Consider the following 17,301-nt stretch of genomic DNA (forward strand, 5'->3'; position numbering starts at 1 on the left):
TACATCACTAAAAAAAAAAAGTGATAAGATCCAATCCCTATAATAGCCCCACATTCCAGGAGGCTCTGGTTTATGTTTAGGAGTTAAGGTGATATGGCTCCTTCTCCCTGCATGTGCAGATACACGGGCAGGTGTTGGGGTGTAAACCTGGGAGGTCCAGTTATCTGTTATAGCACCATTATTTGGACAAGAGACTGGGATGGCTCCCAACATGTCTGTTTTCCAATCTGTAGGATCCTGCCAGAATGAATTACTTCATCTCGTAGAAAACATCACTCAAACCATAAGATACTGTATATCCAGGCATACAACTGTTTAAGCAGGTTTTCTTGGGTTTCAACTTTGTTTTGTTCAATTTAGAATGAATATCTACCAAAGCTACTGACCTGCAGTTACATATTATATGATACTATCACATCTCTTGGTTATGATGTAGGAGAATATTTCAGAGTAGAGCTGAAATGATTAGCTGACAGATTGAAGAGTCATTTAATTGTGATTACATTTTAATTTTATTTCAAGGAAAAACACTATTATGCATATACTAGTTACACCTTCTTGTTATGAGGATTTTCCTCTTTTCTTTATCTTGTTAATAGCTAATTAAAAATCTTTGGGTTTGGCCAAAGAAAGCAAACCACTGGAAAATGTTGTTAAATGGTTCATCAATTAAACAAAGAGCAATAATCATTAGTGGCAGTCCTGTTTAGACCATTTACATATACAGTTTCCTTAATCTCCCCTAATTTGTTTGAAAAGTGAAAATCTTAATTTTAAAAATGGCCATGGCCTTGCAGCCTTTAACAGTCATCACAACCCCGAAGCTTCAAATGTGAACATTCATACTAGAATGGTTTTGCTGTAACATCTTTTGTGTTCATACTTGCCTTTAAGAGGTCTCCTTTGCAAAGCATTTTGAGTGTTCATGATGACAGACAAAATACACAATTTTTATTCTATGCAAAAAATTCACTAAAATTGTATTTGAAGATAACATGAAACTTCAGTCACTGAATCAAAAAATCCATTAGATGTCTTCTAAAGTTACAAAAACAGTGACAAAGAGTGATTTTTATAAGGACTGTAACTGTGAAAGATACCATTTAATGTTATTAGCTCAGACTGTTGAAGGCTTGTATTAGTTTGAGATAAACTGGACTATACTTTCTCCCATCACTCATACTGAAGCATGTTGGGAATGAGACCTTTTAACATCCAGTATGAACAGGAGGAAGAGAAATCTGTTCAAATATCTTTTCTTGTGGATTAGCCTTCAAACTTTGAAAAAGTGTAAGTCTATCCTTTACAACTGGAAAGTACCCAGGTTACAGACAGGCACACATCCCAAATCTGACACAGATAAATTGTCACAGCTGAGTAATACTTTCATTTATTTGCCCTTTACCCACTTCTTAGCCCACTTCATTGTTCAGGATTGACTCATATGATTATGAGCTCCAAGCTCATCTTTCAGTAAATCCACATTTGGCATCATGTGTGTGTCTGCATGTGTGTGTGGTGTGTGTAATGTGAGTGTTCGTGGGCATGTTGTTGAATCTACACACTGACCCTACAGAAGATATCAGGGTGCTGAGTGTGACGGTGACACTGTGTAGTGGAAAACCCACATGAACCCAGACGCCACAGAGCCAGCACTAGCATGCACAGATATGTGTGTTTGTGTGAATTACATGCCAGGTTGAACACACAGATTAGATTAAGCACCTGAGCTCTATCTGCATCAGGGAACCCCGACTAAAACACGTCTACAGACACGCTGGGGCCTGAACTATGATAATAGCAGCATGCTAACATGATCACAATGGCAATACCGATGAAAAGTAAGGAAACGTTTGTAATTTTCTCCATCTTAGATTAGCTTTTTAGCAGTGTTGCTGAGGCTGAATGTTAGTTGAAACATGTCAGTCTGGAGCTAAGTGGTGAACCCACCAACAGACTGACTGACATTGCTATACCTGCAGGCTTGACTTTGGTGCTAAAAAATTAAGAAAAGTATAACCATGAAAAAAAAAACTTGCACTGATTACCAATATGGACAACTATCATTAATGCTTAAAAAATAGCACTGAAATGGTAACAGAGAAGACCAAACCATTATGCCATCAATCATTGTTAAATCAAGTAATTGCACCGATCTAAGAGAAACTATTCATTATATGAAGAGGGAAGACGAACGAATACACAACATGAACACCACTGTGGTCCTCTTTTGTCATCTGTCTCTCACACAGATGTTTAGCTCCTGTTTGCAGGTGTACATTTTGCATGTGAAGAAACAGATTTTTACCACTCAGCTACTGTCACTGATAAAGGTTAAACTTTTACAGTGCGATGCCAGAATCTGTGAACTTCATATTCCTCTGCTTTGATTTGTGATTTATGACTTCCCCTTTTTCCTCCACGTGCACCACTCTTGTTTTTCTAGTTGATCATCACAAAAGCAACACAGACACTCATTGCGCTGCACTCGTACCCATGTGCGCTCTGAAGGGGAGCATGTGCAGTGACCCCAACACTCTCTCCCATCCACCCTCCCCCCATCTTCCCCTCTGCACCTCCCCATGGGTGCACACACTCTATAATACAATTTCATCCCCTCTCACTCCTCCCCCACTTTCAGGAGTCACATCTCTGCATGCATAAAGCCTCAAATACAGGCAGCGAGAGGAACATTGGACAACAATGTGATCGAGATGGAGAAATGCATCACACGTCTACTTAGGACATGTTTTCTGTTGCAGGCTCATATGCTTCCCCAACTCTTGTGCAAAGAATATTTCTAAAATTGACTGTTTCATATGCTCAAAAAAAAAAACAGCTGACAATGAAGTAGAAATCAGGCTGCGGTTTCTTTGCTACTATAAAAATATTGGAGAGGCAATAGCAGCATTCCCATCTGTGAACATGTCAAATACACAGTCAAACAAGATGCACAAACATCTGCTGAAAGGTATTTTGTCATCCCAAGAGAATCCCTGGCCCCCCTTGGTTTGTTTATGGAGAGAAAGTACTGGCACTCAAACTAAAAAAGGAGAAAAACAGCAGAAAAATGACAAGAGAGAGAAAAGACTGGAAAACACTTCAGCGGCTAATGAGGCAGCCACACAATCTCTGTTCTGTAAAAGGGCCTCAGCGTGACTCCACATCATCGAAGCAATCCGCCGAAGGGGATGGGAGCTTTTACACAGTTGTAGTTTTAATGTGAAGATCCATTTAGAGATGAAATTTTAACAAATGTCTCTTTTGAACCCAACCCTCTCTCGGAATGTTGCAGCCATGGGATTTTATACAGTTTGTGAGATGTTGAATCAAACCCGCCCTAAACATTTCCATTATTTACTTTCATGACTGTTGCTGCTGGTGCCTCCTAATCTGTGTGCCTTTAACATCTGTCCATCACAGATCAGTGACAGGCTGTTGTTCTATAGACTGTGGCTCTACAGGAGCAGCGAGGGGCCCAGAGGCTCTTTAGGCCTTCTGTTGTTATCCTGGGGCAAGACTGTGACCTCTGACCTGGGCACACACACACATGCTTACACACACATACAAGGAAAACGTGCAAGCATGTGGACATTAATAGAGGCATGAGCCGGTCGAATATTTATTCATAAACTCACACACGCATGTGCAGCAGGCAACAGAAAGCCGTGCAGCAACTGTGTGAACTATAGAAGGACAAACTGACTGCAGCCAGTCTGAGACACTCAGTCTAGTAAAACTGAACTGCCAGTTTCAGGAAAAAAGCTGATTTCACACCTGGCTCCAGTTTCTTCTTTCTGTTTTGCCGATGAGAATACGACAGCTGAGAATGAGGTGACAGAGCTGTGAATCATTATGTTTTTAACATCTCAACTCTCTCACACTCTGGGAAACAGAGAAAAGGGGCTGGACAACTCACGACAAGGTGCAAAGAGAGAGACAGAAACAGCTGCTGGTTCCTGCAAGAAGCCCCTTTGGGATACTGTGGTTCAGTGCCCACGGATGTGACTCAACTTCCTGCTTAAACGATTTGTTTATGAACATCAATCTTCATGTTCAATTTTAAAATTAAAAAATTAAAATTTTGCATGGAATCATATGACTTCAGCACTGCGATGAAAATAGATTCGAAGCAGAAGGAGGCTACTAAAATGGTCCTGTCCACTGTCTTTGAGGACAGTGGTAACCTCATCCTCACTGCACATGCATCTTTAACAACCCCCAAGCTCACCACCTGCCCCACTGATCAATAAGTGAACAGACACTTTGAGGCATAGATGGGGTAATGATTGGCCCTCAGGTCCAAAGTGTAAAGAGGACACAACCCCGACACCATCCCTCCCCTGTTCCTTTTTATCTCCTCTTTTCTGCTCCCCCTTATCTACTCATCCATCTATTGATCTGTCTATTCCTATACTTATCTACTTGGGGTCTCAGATTCCAGCTCTACTTTAAGACTTCCCTCCTTCCCTTTTCTTTTCTTAATGTTTTTCCTTAAAGCAGTTTGTTGGTAGTTAAGGTCGCATGCATTAGCGGTCCATCCATTCATTCATCTGCTTTCTGGGAGGTGTCAAGCAGAGCAAAATCAGTGACAAACAGGGAAAACACCCCAGACAGGTCAGCAGTCTATCACACAGGCAGACAAACGCATTCATTAAATGACACCTTTAATCAGCTCTAAGTTTCCAGGTCACCTTTGCGTCTTGTCTTCTTTGCGTGTCTGTATGTGGGTGTGAATTACAGAAAATAAATTGGTTAGCTGTTAATTGCTGCTTTACAATTCACAGTGTATCTGCTGCTCTACTGCTTACATATTAATAGGATTAAAAAAACAAACTGGTGCCTCATTCCAAGCACAAAGCTAAGATATATAGCAGGATAACAATCACATTGCCTTTAGAGTTGTAATAACATTCATCTATATTGATTCTACTTAAATCAAAGAAGCTCTAACACTGCTATAAAATACCTGCCCTTGATGAATTTAGCCACAATCACAACAGGGACCTTTGCTATCATGTCAGTTTACTCCAATATATGCCCTGGTGTGGATTGAATTAGCTGCTCATATGTCAGTGTAAAGCATTTCTTACGTCTTTGAAACTCTTAGATTAAAAGTCTTATTTAGACCAAGGTGCACTATTAAAACTTTAGAAACATCTTAACTACTGACTGTAACCATGTATATAATCACTGCAGCATCACAAGCTAATAAATACATGTACTGAACTTAAATAAAAGTGAAGTAACTTTTTTTCAGAGTTGGTCTTCCTGTAACAAGTAATGAATTGTTATACTAACATATCCAGCTCCATTGGATCTAACATGTTATTGGCATAGTGTGTTGTGATTTCAGGTACAGTACAGTGCTATAGTTGAAAAATAACTCATTTTAAATTCTTAAGGAAAAAGAAAAGTTTTGATGAAGTGGTGCAGTTTATATGATATTTTTCACTCTTCAATCTGACCAGGTCATACACTGATGGGCTCACATTAGCTCCACAGCAGTTAAACTCTGCAGTTCCTGGATGTAAACATTTATTAATATGAATACAACAACTAGTCTATGTGGTGAAACTTGTTTTAATATAGTAATATATAAAATTTCCTATTTAGTAATATTACATTTATGCTGTATTTGAACTTGTGTATGTGTGACCTCACAAAGTCGAGCTTGTTTAATTCATTTAAATCTTATGGAAGAGGCCAACAGTGATGACATGCTCAGATGCATATCAACCACCTCAACTCATACCGGTTTAAGAAAATTAGAAAAGATGTGACCGTGATAATGCAAAGGACATCTATTGAAAGAACTGTAATGTGATCATTTTTATTCAGACACCATCCTGGACAATCAAATGCAAAATCTCTTTCAATGAATACAAACAAAAAGCACCATCTCCCTTGTAATTTCCTGTCAGCTTTTCACTGCGTCTTTCTGCACACATTTCAGTATCAGTTCCCACTTGCTGCCATCAGCTAATTGATTAAACTGCATCTTTATCAGAGTCGAGCTAAGTGCCTCCATGCAAACACACACATAAGCGTGGACACACACATACACACACATATATAATCAAAAGGGAGGCCTGAAATGATTTATTCATCCCTCAAGCTCATATTCCCTCTAGACCCTCTACACCTCCCCCATAGATCATACGACATTCAGAAGCAATTTCCAGAATCAACTCAAGGTAATACTGCCTTTTCATAGAAGAACATGGAAGGCAAACCTAGAGGCAGACTCAAACATGACTCATCAAGACCAAAGACGACAGTTAAAAATATATGTGAAACCAGAAAAGACCAGAAAATTTAGTGTAGATGCAGAATCAGCTTGTGCTCATCCAACACTGCCAAACTGCGCATTTTCTCTGCACCTCCATCGGATCTGAGTTGCGTGGTTCCTCCTGACTCTGCAGATTGTCCCTCTGCATTCAGTGAACACGTGGTCCGCAAAGTAATATTCCTGAAAGCTCTCGGCCAGGCAACGCTGCTTCCCACCGAGCTTTTGTCCCGGTCCGGGCAGCCCAGTAAAGGAATGGGAGAATGCTAAATAGACAGAGAGTAAGTGGGAGGTAGAAAAAGGCATTAATCGTGAGCGTGTGTGTGTGTGTGTGTGTGTGTGTGTGTGTGTGTGTGTGTGTGTGTGTGTGTGTGCGTGCGTGCGTGCGTGTGTGTGTGTGTGTGTGTGTGTGTGTGTGTGTGTGTGTGTCCTAGACTGTAGAGCCCATGCAATATACCCTTTGCTCTTTCTCATCCCTCATATAAATAAACACTGCAACAGTTCCTACATTTACGAGGCTTTCACATGAATGGCCTCTCAGAGATTTAGCAAGAAAGTTACTGTGGGACAAACTGAAAAGGGGCGAGAGAAAGAGTGAGCAGGAGTAAAATCATGAATTGAATTAGGGAGGGAAAAAGGGGGAAGGTTCATTCTCAACTCTTAAGCTGGGGGTGAAAAAGCAGCTTTTATTTGGCTATTGTAATGTAAATGAGCATCCAGAAATTCTTCTTTGTGTTATGAATGTGCGAAGCAGTTCTTTCTGAACCCCATTTAAAGCCATTTATATTCAAACGAAATGGCAGTAAAATGATGTCAAGAAAAACACATGTACTGACATATTTTGGACAGTTTCTTGCAGATAGTTGGATGCTGTTATAGATACAACCATCCTTCTTGTATGCTAAATATGAAGTCTGTACTGTAGCTGATGAGCTTAGCTTAGCATCAGCACTGAAAACGGCTAGCTTGGCCTTGGCTAAAGGGAATATAATTTTCTATGAGCACTACTACAGCTTATCAATTAACAAATCATAGCACTTTCCCATAAAATATCCCTGCATATTGCAACCATAAAATAAATTTTTTATGCTTTTTTTTTCAAACACTAGGGGCTGATTCTCGTTTTTGTGCTACTCAAGCAAACCAGCAACAGGCTGTAACTTTATATTTAGCGTATAGATAAGATTGGTATCAAGTTATCCTTCCTTCCTTCCTTCCTCTTAGAAATAAAATGTGTAAATGTATTACCCAACCATGCAAAGAAATGCAACCTCCTAACATGAACAGTACTGAGATTCTTAACTTTTGTATTTGACTTGTTTTGCTGTCTCTGTAGCTTTAGGAAGTCATCTCAGAATCACCTCCATGCTCTAGTCATCACATAACTGCTCCGCCAGTTATGTGACGACTGGCATACATTTGTCTGTTTGTCTGTTAGCAACATTACTCAAAAACAGAAACAGATTTGGATGAAATTTTCAAGGAACATCAGAAATGACACAAGGACCAAGTGATTAGATTTTGGCAGTAGTCTGGATCCATGGATTTGTTAAAGACTTCTGTGTCTTTGTTCAGCCTCAGAAAGCTCTGCTTTGGATTCTGACTCAGCCAGTGAAACCAAACTCCAGACAAGATGTCTAGGACTATATTGGCTACCTGTGGCCCCCCTGGCAGTGAGGCTGAGTGTTCCTGCTCGCAAAGGCACCAAAGCAAGTCTACATATAAACATGAACCTCACTGCAACCTGAGACTTTTCTACTTTCCCTTTGACAGCAATGCAACACAGCCAATTCTAGGCCTACTGAATCAACAGCCTGACAGTGGGATAAATCAGAGTCTAACAATACTGTCAGGGATGTTTGGCTGACAGGGTTTGGAGAGAAAAAAAAAAGATTGAAATGTATTAAAGTACCAAAGAAAGGGTGTTCAGAAAAGGGAATTACTTCTGTAAATTGACACACAAAAGGGGGCCATAGAGTTTGAACAGAGATATAGCTAGACATGTCTTTCAAGGCCAACTACAGGTCCCTCAGCACCAAACAATAATGGATGATTTGTGACCAGAGCGGAGCAGTAAAGCAGAACTGCCTTCCCCACCGCATTTGTTAAAGCACTCCGAAACGGCAAGAAATCTTTACAGTGAGTTACGAGGCAGAGATTACCTTAAAGAAAAGGCATGAAAGTCTAAATCCGGATACTTTCCAGTTGGGCCTAGTGGTGGATACAGTATGATTTACATGCCTGATGCTGTTAGCTAAACATGTGCAGAAAGATTACTGCTATATCATGCTGTCATGGGTTTGTTCTAAGTATACTGATGTATGACATTAAAGCTTTGCTGTATGTACAATCAGTAAATCCTGAATTTGCTATAGAACATCAGCAGTGTTCCACTTGTTTAAGGAAACAGTTCAATATGTGATTCTAATATGGCTGCTTTTGTGGACAACAAAAAGTACTGGATTGCTTACCATCAATTAAGCACTGACATTTATGTACCTCTCAAGGTGAATTATAATTACTTCAGTGAGACTTGAAATTTTAATGTAATGGTCAAAATTATTTGCATCTTAGTGTTCTAGGTTCATGTCTCCATCATGCACCTGCACAGCATTTCTCCATACCTTAGTGCCACATCTTTCCTTATAACCTGTTGTCTTTTAAATGCTGAGTTATAAATATTATCACGCTGGGTTTGGATTATCTGGAATTTATTTTGTTTTGTTGTTGGTTGACTTACTAGAATGTAAAACATGCAGTAGCCGTATTCAGCAACATTAGCAGTGTGGGGATTAAGCTCAGGGGGCTTCCTGTCTTCACCAGGCAGTAAACTATTAGCAGAGGCACTTCTCATGGCATTATAAATAGCAGACACACACATAACTCAGACTCAAATACCCCCTCATCCCATCCTCCTGTCTGGAATCAGCAGCAAGAAGCCCCCTAAGTTCAATTTGGGGCTCCTCCTGCAGGCTGATTAAGAAAGAAATTGTTGAAGATGTACAGAAGTCAAGGATGCCAGATCAACACTCTTATCCATCTCTGAGTGTGGCATACTTTTACTTCCTCCAGACCAGGATCTCCTTGCAGCACATCAGTCGATATGAGATCATCGTGTCACATGGGTTGACCTTTGCATTGACTCTTGCTGCTACACTGAAAAATAGCTGTGAGGTTTGGGGCAGCTGAAGGCCTGTACTGAATAGACACTGTAAAACTGTACAAAAAGACAGTTATCGTGTAAACCTGACCACAGCATATGAAGTCAAGCTTCTCCAGCCTTTAAGGAAACACACTGGTCTTCTCTGATGCTTTAGGAATCCACTTGGTTGTTGTCCTTCCAGTAAACTGTAAACCCCAAAGCTATAGTGAGCATATGCAAAGATGACAGCATGACTAAGCTGATCTCTATGACCACTTGTGCATTACAGGTTGTGTGATTCAACCATGAGTGAGCACAGAACAGAGCATCAAAGCAGCAATATCATTTTCACAATTGAATCAGGTGACATAACACACAATGACTGCAAGCCACAGGCGAAAGTAACCTAAACCTTCAAAATACAAAAGACAAAATGAGTCAGTAGCATCTAATTACAGTAAGCCTCATGCAGATAGTTTCAAGTCAGTATATCAGAAGGGCAGAAATTATAATAGCAGCATATTGAAAACTCCCAGATAGGAAGTGCAAAAACACAGAGGGCATAAAGCTTAATGGAAATGTATTATTCAGACAGGAAGGATAATTGCCGTGTTGCTCTCTGAATAATACATCTGTATGACTGAAAGTGTAATAACATCAACTCAAAATGTTTCAAACTCATATAGTGACTGCACTACTAAGAAGAACGACAGAATCAGTTGTTTCAGTCTGAGCCCCAAAGCAAGTCTGTGTTCACATGGCCAACTATGACAACAAAGACTGTCAGTGTTGCTTGTTTTGTGTGATTTTATTTGACCATCGTGACCGAAGTACTTACTTTAACCCAAATCACGAATTCTCCTAAAACCAGCCAAGTCATTTTTGTGTCAAATTAATTAAAACTCAATTTAAATTGACTGTGAAATGGTTTTGAAAGGCTCAGAGAAATGATGTTTTCCTGCGGACAGATCACAAATTGTAGATTGTTGTTGTATAAAGCACGAGCAAACAAACTTTGTTATCATTTAATTTGATAAGACTTGATGGAATTTAGGTCTTGTGGAGCCCAGTGGGAGTTTTCCTTCGACACTAGTAGATATTTCATTTGCATTTAGTGTTTTTTAGACAAAAAATATTTAATTTTGATTTTGAGTTTGAATTTTTCAGGCAGATAATTAGTGGAAAAATAGAGGAATGAATATTTATCCAATAGAATTTTATGCTTACCTGCAGAGGCCCTGTTTAAAAACGAGAAAAAGCTTGTGCGTCATAATTAACTTACAGAAAATATTGTCTGAATCTGCAGCTCTATGGTGAGTTTTAGGCCACTGTTTAACTACACTTTTGGTGTATAAAAAGTAAAAAGCTATTTTTAAAAAAGTTACAACACACAACCGGCCCAGCACCAAACAACAGACAGACACAGTCACCAACTATAGCTGAAAAATTGCTCATTAACTTGATGGTATAACGCTGTTAAGGCCTCTTTCTGCTTCACAAAAGTGGCGAAAATAATCCATTATTGCAGATTTAAGTACTGCATGTTTCTTTGATGAAAATTCTGCCATGTCTTGGACTAAACATTTTAAAAGGCCATAGGGTTTTCTGAAAACTTACATGGTCACAAAGATGAAAACAGGACCAAAATGAAGCAAGTAAGAAAAAAAACATTGGTTTGTTCATTTTGGTCTCTGTTCAAATGACTGGGATTCATGATCTCAGTGAAAGTCATCCAACAAGACTCAGATCACATCAGGGATGAAATCACCAACAAACATAAAGTAGTTGTGATGTCACGGCGTACTGGCAGCCGCATTATTCACGCCACTCTCTTCCAGTAGATGCATCACCACATCAGCACATCAGGTCAGACTTTTATTGACTGTCTTCTGGCACTAACATCACTGACGGACACTTTCTCAGGAGTCGTCTCTCTTGTTCGCTCAGGTCACAGCAGTAAGCGATACAATAACTTTATTCTCAGGGTCAGTTTTTTTTTTTTTTTTAAAGTTCCAGGAAGCCTGCAGGACAGCGGGTAAGTTTTTAGACTGGGTGACAGGACTCTGATGTCATTCCCCCGGTCTTACCAGGCGACAGGATGACTCCAGCATGGGTAAACTGAGGAGCTGCCGGTTAAATATGGAGCTCCAGAACAGGAGCTTATTGTAAGTTAATTCTCTCAATCTAAAACTTTTAAAATGTATTTCCATTTATATTACTGATTCATGTTGCATTTGTAATCATAAAAATAGTTCTGAGCTCCTTTTACATTAATTATGTTCACTTTGTGCTGCTTTGGATTTCTATTCTGCTACGTGTCAGAGGGAAATGGGAAGCTCTGCTATATTTGTTTGACAGCTGACTACAGAATATATAGAAATATATGTTTATATGTTAGATTAAGCTAGACAGTTAAGTCTTTAATACGACAGAAACAAAATACAACCAATAGTGCAATACACGCTCTAATAATCTACAGCATAAAACATTCCATTTTACTTCTGACATTGTGAGTACTTTTACTTTTGATACTTTGATAATATATTTGCACTTTCAAAAGTAATATTTTAAAAACAAGACTTTTACATTGTAATTCTGCTATTTAAGCAAATGATCTCAATGCTTCTTTCATCACTAGATGTCGCAAAGATGTTGCAGTTGTTAATGTATAGAGGCACCAAGATAACTTGTAGTGGAAAATTAGGCACATTAGCTATAGGTTAATGGGAAAACCTCCTGAATATGCTACAAAAAGTTCTATCCACCTCATATTCAGGTGAAATATCTGCATTCTTTCCCTCAGTATTAATCACAGAGCTTCAGGAGAGCTAAATTAATTAACCCTCCTATTTACAGTCCTGCAACAAGCATTTACAAAGATTTACAAGCAGACCTGCTGTTATCATCTCTGTATGATTTATGCGGGACGGGAACAGGGCTTATGATTGCTCCGGTCACACTGAAAGACGCATCAAAACAGCTGCTGGCAAACAGCAGATCAGAGAACAAACATAGACAAGCAAACACACATGCAATACTTCTCCATGAACACACTGAAGGACACCTCACTATCAAGACTCCAGTCCAGGATCTTCACCATCAGACATAAACTACTACAAGAAAACCACTTTCTTCCTTTCAGAGAAATCAAATGCTGCCTGCTGATTCAGCGACCACTCTCATCCACTCTGCATTTAGTGTAAACCCTTGTCTTTTAACACGGACCTATAAACATGCTTAAACTCCTGCACTCAGTCCAGCTGAGTGTGGCAGTGATTTGGCAAATCTAAGGTGCAACACAGAAACGCTGACTATATAGTGGCCATAAAACTCCTATTTCAGCTTTTGAGAGCACTTAAATGATCATTCGTGACAGAGGAAGCGTTTTGCATGAGGAGCAGGTGCAGATCCAAGATATCGCACATTTGAACCGAGTCAAACACACACAGGACACACAGGACAAGCTCACTGCCGCATTCTCTCACTCACCAGCTCTGAGGATCTGGGGTAAGGTGCTGGTGAAGCGCAAGAGAGAAGCCAAAAAAGGTGCCCTGGTCTCCCAACTTGTGCAGCGTGTGAGTAGTATCCAGGTTAAAGCCCCAGACTTGACACAAGAGGGTCAACAGAGCCCAGATCAAGGTAGTCCACCGATGAGAGGGGCGACATGAGGGGGAAGCAGTGTTTCCATGTCCCACCGGGGCTGCCATAGCAAGGAGCAGGTCCTTTAGCAGAGCAAGTTCACTTCAAGAAGAGCACAGGGGAAGATTCCTTTTGTGGCTCCCAGAGAGCCAAAAGAGACAGAAAAGAGGCAAATCCTGTGCAAGTGCTCCTTTCCTGTTCCTCTCCTCTGTGGATGCCTCCCTTGTTCCCAGTCCTCTTTCTGCCTCGCTCCGCTGTGCTCTCAACTCCGTTTGCTGCTGTCAGTCTGAAGAGCAGGCTGCTGCTGCTACTACGTGTGTGTGTGTGTGTGTGTGTGTGTGTGTGTGTGTGTGTGTGTCTGTGTGTGCGCGCTTGCAAGTGTGTTTCTCTCAATGCATGTGCGCCTCCCCCTCCTCTATGCTCAGAGGGAGACAGAGGACAAGTGCCTTGAATAGCCCGCTCACTCCTCCCCCTCCCTCCCCTCTCTCTTTCAGACCCTCCTCCCTCCCTCCCCTCCCTCCCCTCCCTCCCTCTCTCAGCTGACATCAACACTCAGGGGACTTGTGCCAAAATACCAGGCAAGGTTGTCAGGATACTTGGAGGCTATTGAACAAGAGCGGGAGAGGGTAAAAGACAGCAGACTGTTTTATCAGTCGAGTTCACACGGTCCAAAGCTGCCTCCCCCTGTGGCCGCTCACTGCTGCAGATGCTTGTACATCCACAGAGCATAAAGGTGGAAAACTGAGACACAATTTTGAAAGTTAAAAAGCCAGTAGATAAAAGAAACTAAAGGCTTTTTTTTTTTTTAGTCTGAGCTTGAAAGCCCTGACATCTCTCTTCTGGTGGCAGCGATCTGGAAAGAATCTGGGAGACAAAAGGGGCAGAAATGTGCACAGTGACCCAAGAAACTTTATTGCAGACCTTTAGCCTCTCTGAAAAGCCGGAGTGGGAGAATGTAAGTGGTGTGACACAGCAATGCTAACACAGACACAATCAGGAAGATTGCAGAATTACAACAAAGCATATCATTTAGCTATTCACAGTATAATTTACTTACACAAGTGCCTGTTCTATGCATTTTTCAACACAAAGTTCAACCCACCCAATGCATTTCTTAGTTTTTCCCTCTCTACATGATGGGCGACTTCACCCACAGCTGCTTTAACCAGCTGATTTCTGTTTCTCTTGGGTCAATCTCTGTGCAGCTGTCAGTGTGTCACCTCAACTGTTCTACACAATAAACCTCAAACAGTTGTGGACCAGTTACACAAACAGGTGGAAAACTTGGATAAGGTTTTCAGGACCTCATTCTAGCATTTTATTGGAGTTAATGTCCCGTTTTGGGTGAGTTTGTGCGGTCTTGAATTATAGAGGTTAGATAATTCACATGTATCACCAGATTGGACTGAAAACAAGCTGTTTTTGTTTGTAAATAGTTGAATATGGACTTCAATATAATAATAAATAATTGATAAAACTCTTCGATGCTTTTTAAGTCTTGAACAGACAGACAAGTTAGTTTGTCTGAGCTATGGCTAAATAAATACCGTGAGTACAAAAAATTTCCACTTGATTTCTGCAAGTATGTCATCAATATTCAGTAAGTCTGTCAAGCCAAAAATAGTGAACCAATTAGAAGAGCATAGGCACCAATTTAGCCACTTATCTGTGGTGGAAACTGCACAAATGAGACAGAAAGTAGCCCAAACTATTACAACCCTCCAGAGTAATACATTTTCTTGCAGCTAAAAGCGCAAAATCTATATATTTTTTGGACTCATTCCAAAGATCTTTCTTGTTTGGACCAAGTTGACACACAACTGCAGTGCTATTGGAGTATTAAAATGAAGACAAAGAGATATTCTGATTACAGTGCAGCAAAAGGCTGAAACACAATGCATGACTGCAATGAAAATGGAGTCTGAAGAAAATGACTTTGTATTTTTACAGCAACAACAGAAACATCTCTTCCTGTTCATTCTGTGGATCTTTTCTGGTGCATAAGATATCCTGTTTTTGAAACAGGCGATTCATGGCTGAAAAGTGAAATCTTTTAGGAAAAGAACCCGTCTCATCTTTAAGTTAAAGTTTGCGTATCTTATTTGGTTCTGCTAAATGGTATCTGTGCTTGATGATAGCCCCTGCACAAAGTTTTCACATGATTTGAAGAAGCTGTTATCATTACAATTAAGTGCGCTTTCATTTTAGATAGTCTGGATTCAAGGCACAGGGCCTATCTGACCAAATTAGTCAGCTGCTGTTGCTTTAGTATCTGAAAATTCAGGTGAGAAGTTAACAAGACGTTCAAGTTTCTTTACAACTTTTGCAGATTAAGGAGGATTAAAACCAGCCTAAGATTAGTGTCTCTGCACTCTGTCATCAAAGTCTACACACTAGTTTTCTGCAGGATGAGGCTGAAATCCCCTCATGTGATCCGGCTGACATGAGCCAGCTTCTGGTTTCTGCCCCCTGCTGCCCTTATAGGGTATTTGAAAAAAAAAGCACCAGATGATCTTTTACTTCTCAACACACACCGGCATGCTACAACATTAAAGCCCTCCATTATATTGTGTAGGCTCCTCTCATGCTGCCCAAACAGCTCTGACCTGTCAAGACATGTACAATCCTTTAACTCCTGTAAGTTGTGAAGTTGGGCCTCCATGAATCCTGTTTTTCCAGCCCATCCCACAAACGCTTGATCGGACTGGGATCTGGAGAATATGGGGGCCGAGTCAACACCTTGAAGTCTTTGTCATGTTCCTCAAATCATGCCACTGCCGTCTTCCAGCGGTGCGTCCTGCTGCAATCACTTCCCCAAATAAACTATGCAAACACCTGGTGTATGATGTAGAAGAAAATGTGATTGTTTAGATCAGGCAACCTTCTCCCACTATGCGTTCTGAAATCTTTCTGATGTTGCCTGCTTTGAGCTTTTCAGCAATTTGTGCAATAGTAGCTCTACTGTGAAATCAGACCACACAGGCCAGACTTCAGGCTTTGCTCCAAACATGGAATGAACCTTTGGCTGCCATGACCTAGTAGCCAGTTGTTCGTCCTTTTGGTAGGCCCTAACCACTACACACCCCACCTGCTGTCTGAGAAATGCCGTGACCTCTCAGTTTTCCTGCCCATTTTTTCCTGCTTCCAGCACATCAGCTTTCAGAACTTTTTGCCTATTGTACCCTTGTTTGGTGCCATTGTGACAAGATAATCGAACTTTTGATTAATGTTGTTGCTGCTCGCTGTATCTTCAGCGAAGTCTTACATGAGCATATTTGTTTTTTGATTTATCATAATTCTGTCTTCCTGTGGTGTGAATGAGCTTTCATTTTTAGCAGCTATATTATGCAATATTGTGACCACACAGAGCATGCTTCCATAAGTATCTCTGCAGATGTCATCATATTAATGCTCTGGGCTTTACAGGGTTAGTTGGTCATTTTTCACCACATCTGTTTTTACCTTTTCATTTCACCTTAAAAACTGTTTACCTTACCTTGCTTGGTGTGTTTTTTCCAGTACAACCTCACCTGTGTGATTCTACAGTTGTTTATTTCTTTTGATATAATGTATAAAGACACTGGACCTTAAATTGAAAAAAAAAATACAATATCCGAGTAGGAAGAAGTTTTCTACTGTGGAAACCACAAACGTGCTCATATTTAGTAAGAATCTTTCTAAAGTTCACCCACTTAGTTTAGTTAACATACTAACACTAATTATCACAAAACATGAAGTACAGCAGTAACTACTACAGTCATCAAGCAAAAGTATTGTGCAAACTAATCTTTGACCTGATAGAAGTAGGTGAAAGGTTGTTGATATATTTGACTGAAAACCAAAAATGTCAACCTGCACCTGATGGGCAATATACCTGTCTGTTCAAAGTTCCATGGCAATTTCTCCAATAGGTAATAATTTTGGATGGATGGATGATATAGTTCAGTCTCGACCGAAGCATTGGGCTAATAAAAACAAAATTCCATGGCTCTGTCCTTGCTAAGGCTTATCTTTAGTGATGGGATGTGGAAACTTGTTATCACTCATCCTTAGAAATGAATGTGATTTAAAAATACTGAGACATCAATAAAGCTGCCATGTCTGTTTGTGTTTCCATGGATGTGGGAAAGTTCAGCAGGCTTGTATCTCTGTGGAGCATCTTGGCCAGTGTCAGAGCACACATTGGGGAGTTTTGTGCTTCTGTCAGCAGCTCTTCCCACAAACAACTCAC

The 17,301-nt window shown here is 40.4% G+C and overlaps 1 protein-coding gene across 3 annotated transcripts in view; it reads right to left on the reverse strand.

Moving 5' to 3' along the window:
- The window catches only part of itga7 (integrin, alpha 7), a 36,713-nt gene extending 23,271 nt beyond the window's left edge, over window positions 1-13,442 (reverse strand). Inside the window, exon 1 of one of the 3 annotated variants that reach the window (XR_002746962.3) lies at window positions 12,921-13,441. Coding sequence is in view for 2 of the 3 variants with exons in the window: in XM_023284636.3 (XP_023140404.2) it covers window positions 12,921-13,138 (218 nt within the window). In the remaining variant the exon portion in view is untranslated. Of the gene's footprint in view, window positions 1-12,920 lie in introns of all 3 variants that reach the window. The other 2 variants (XM_023284636.3, XM_023284637.3) reach the window with 2 other exon arrangements.
- Window positions 13,443-17,301: the final 3,859 nt, after the last annotated feature.

The sequence above is a fragment of the Amphiprion ocellaris genome, chromosome 5 (genome assembly GCF_022539595.1).
Source record: "Amphiprion ocellaris isolate individual 3 ecotype Okinawa chromosome 5, ASM2253959v1, whole genome shotgun sequence".
NCBI lineage: Eukaryota > Metazoa > Chordata > Actinopteri > Pomacentridae > Amphiprion > Amphiprion ocellaris.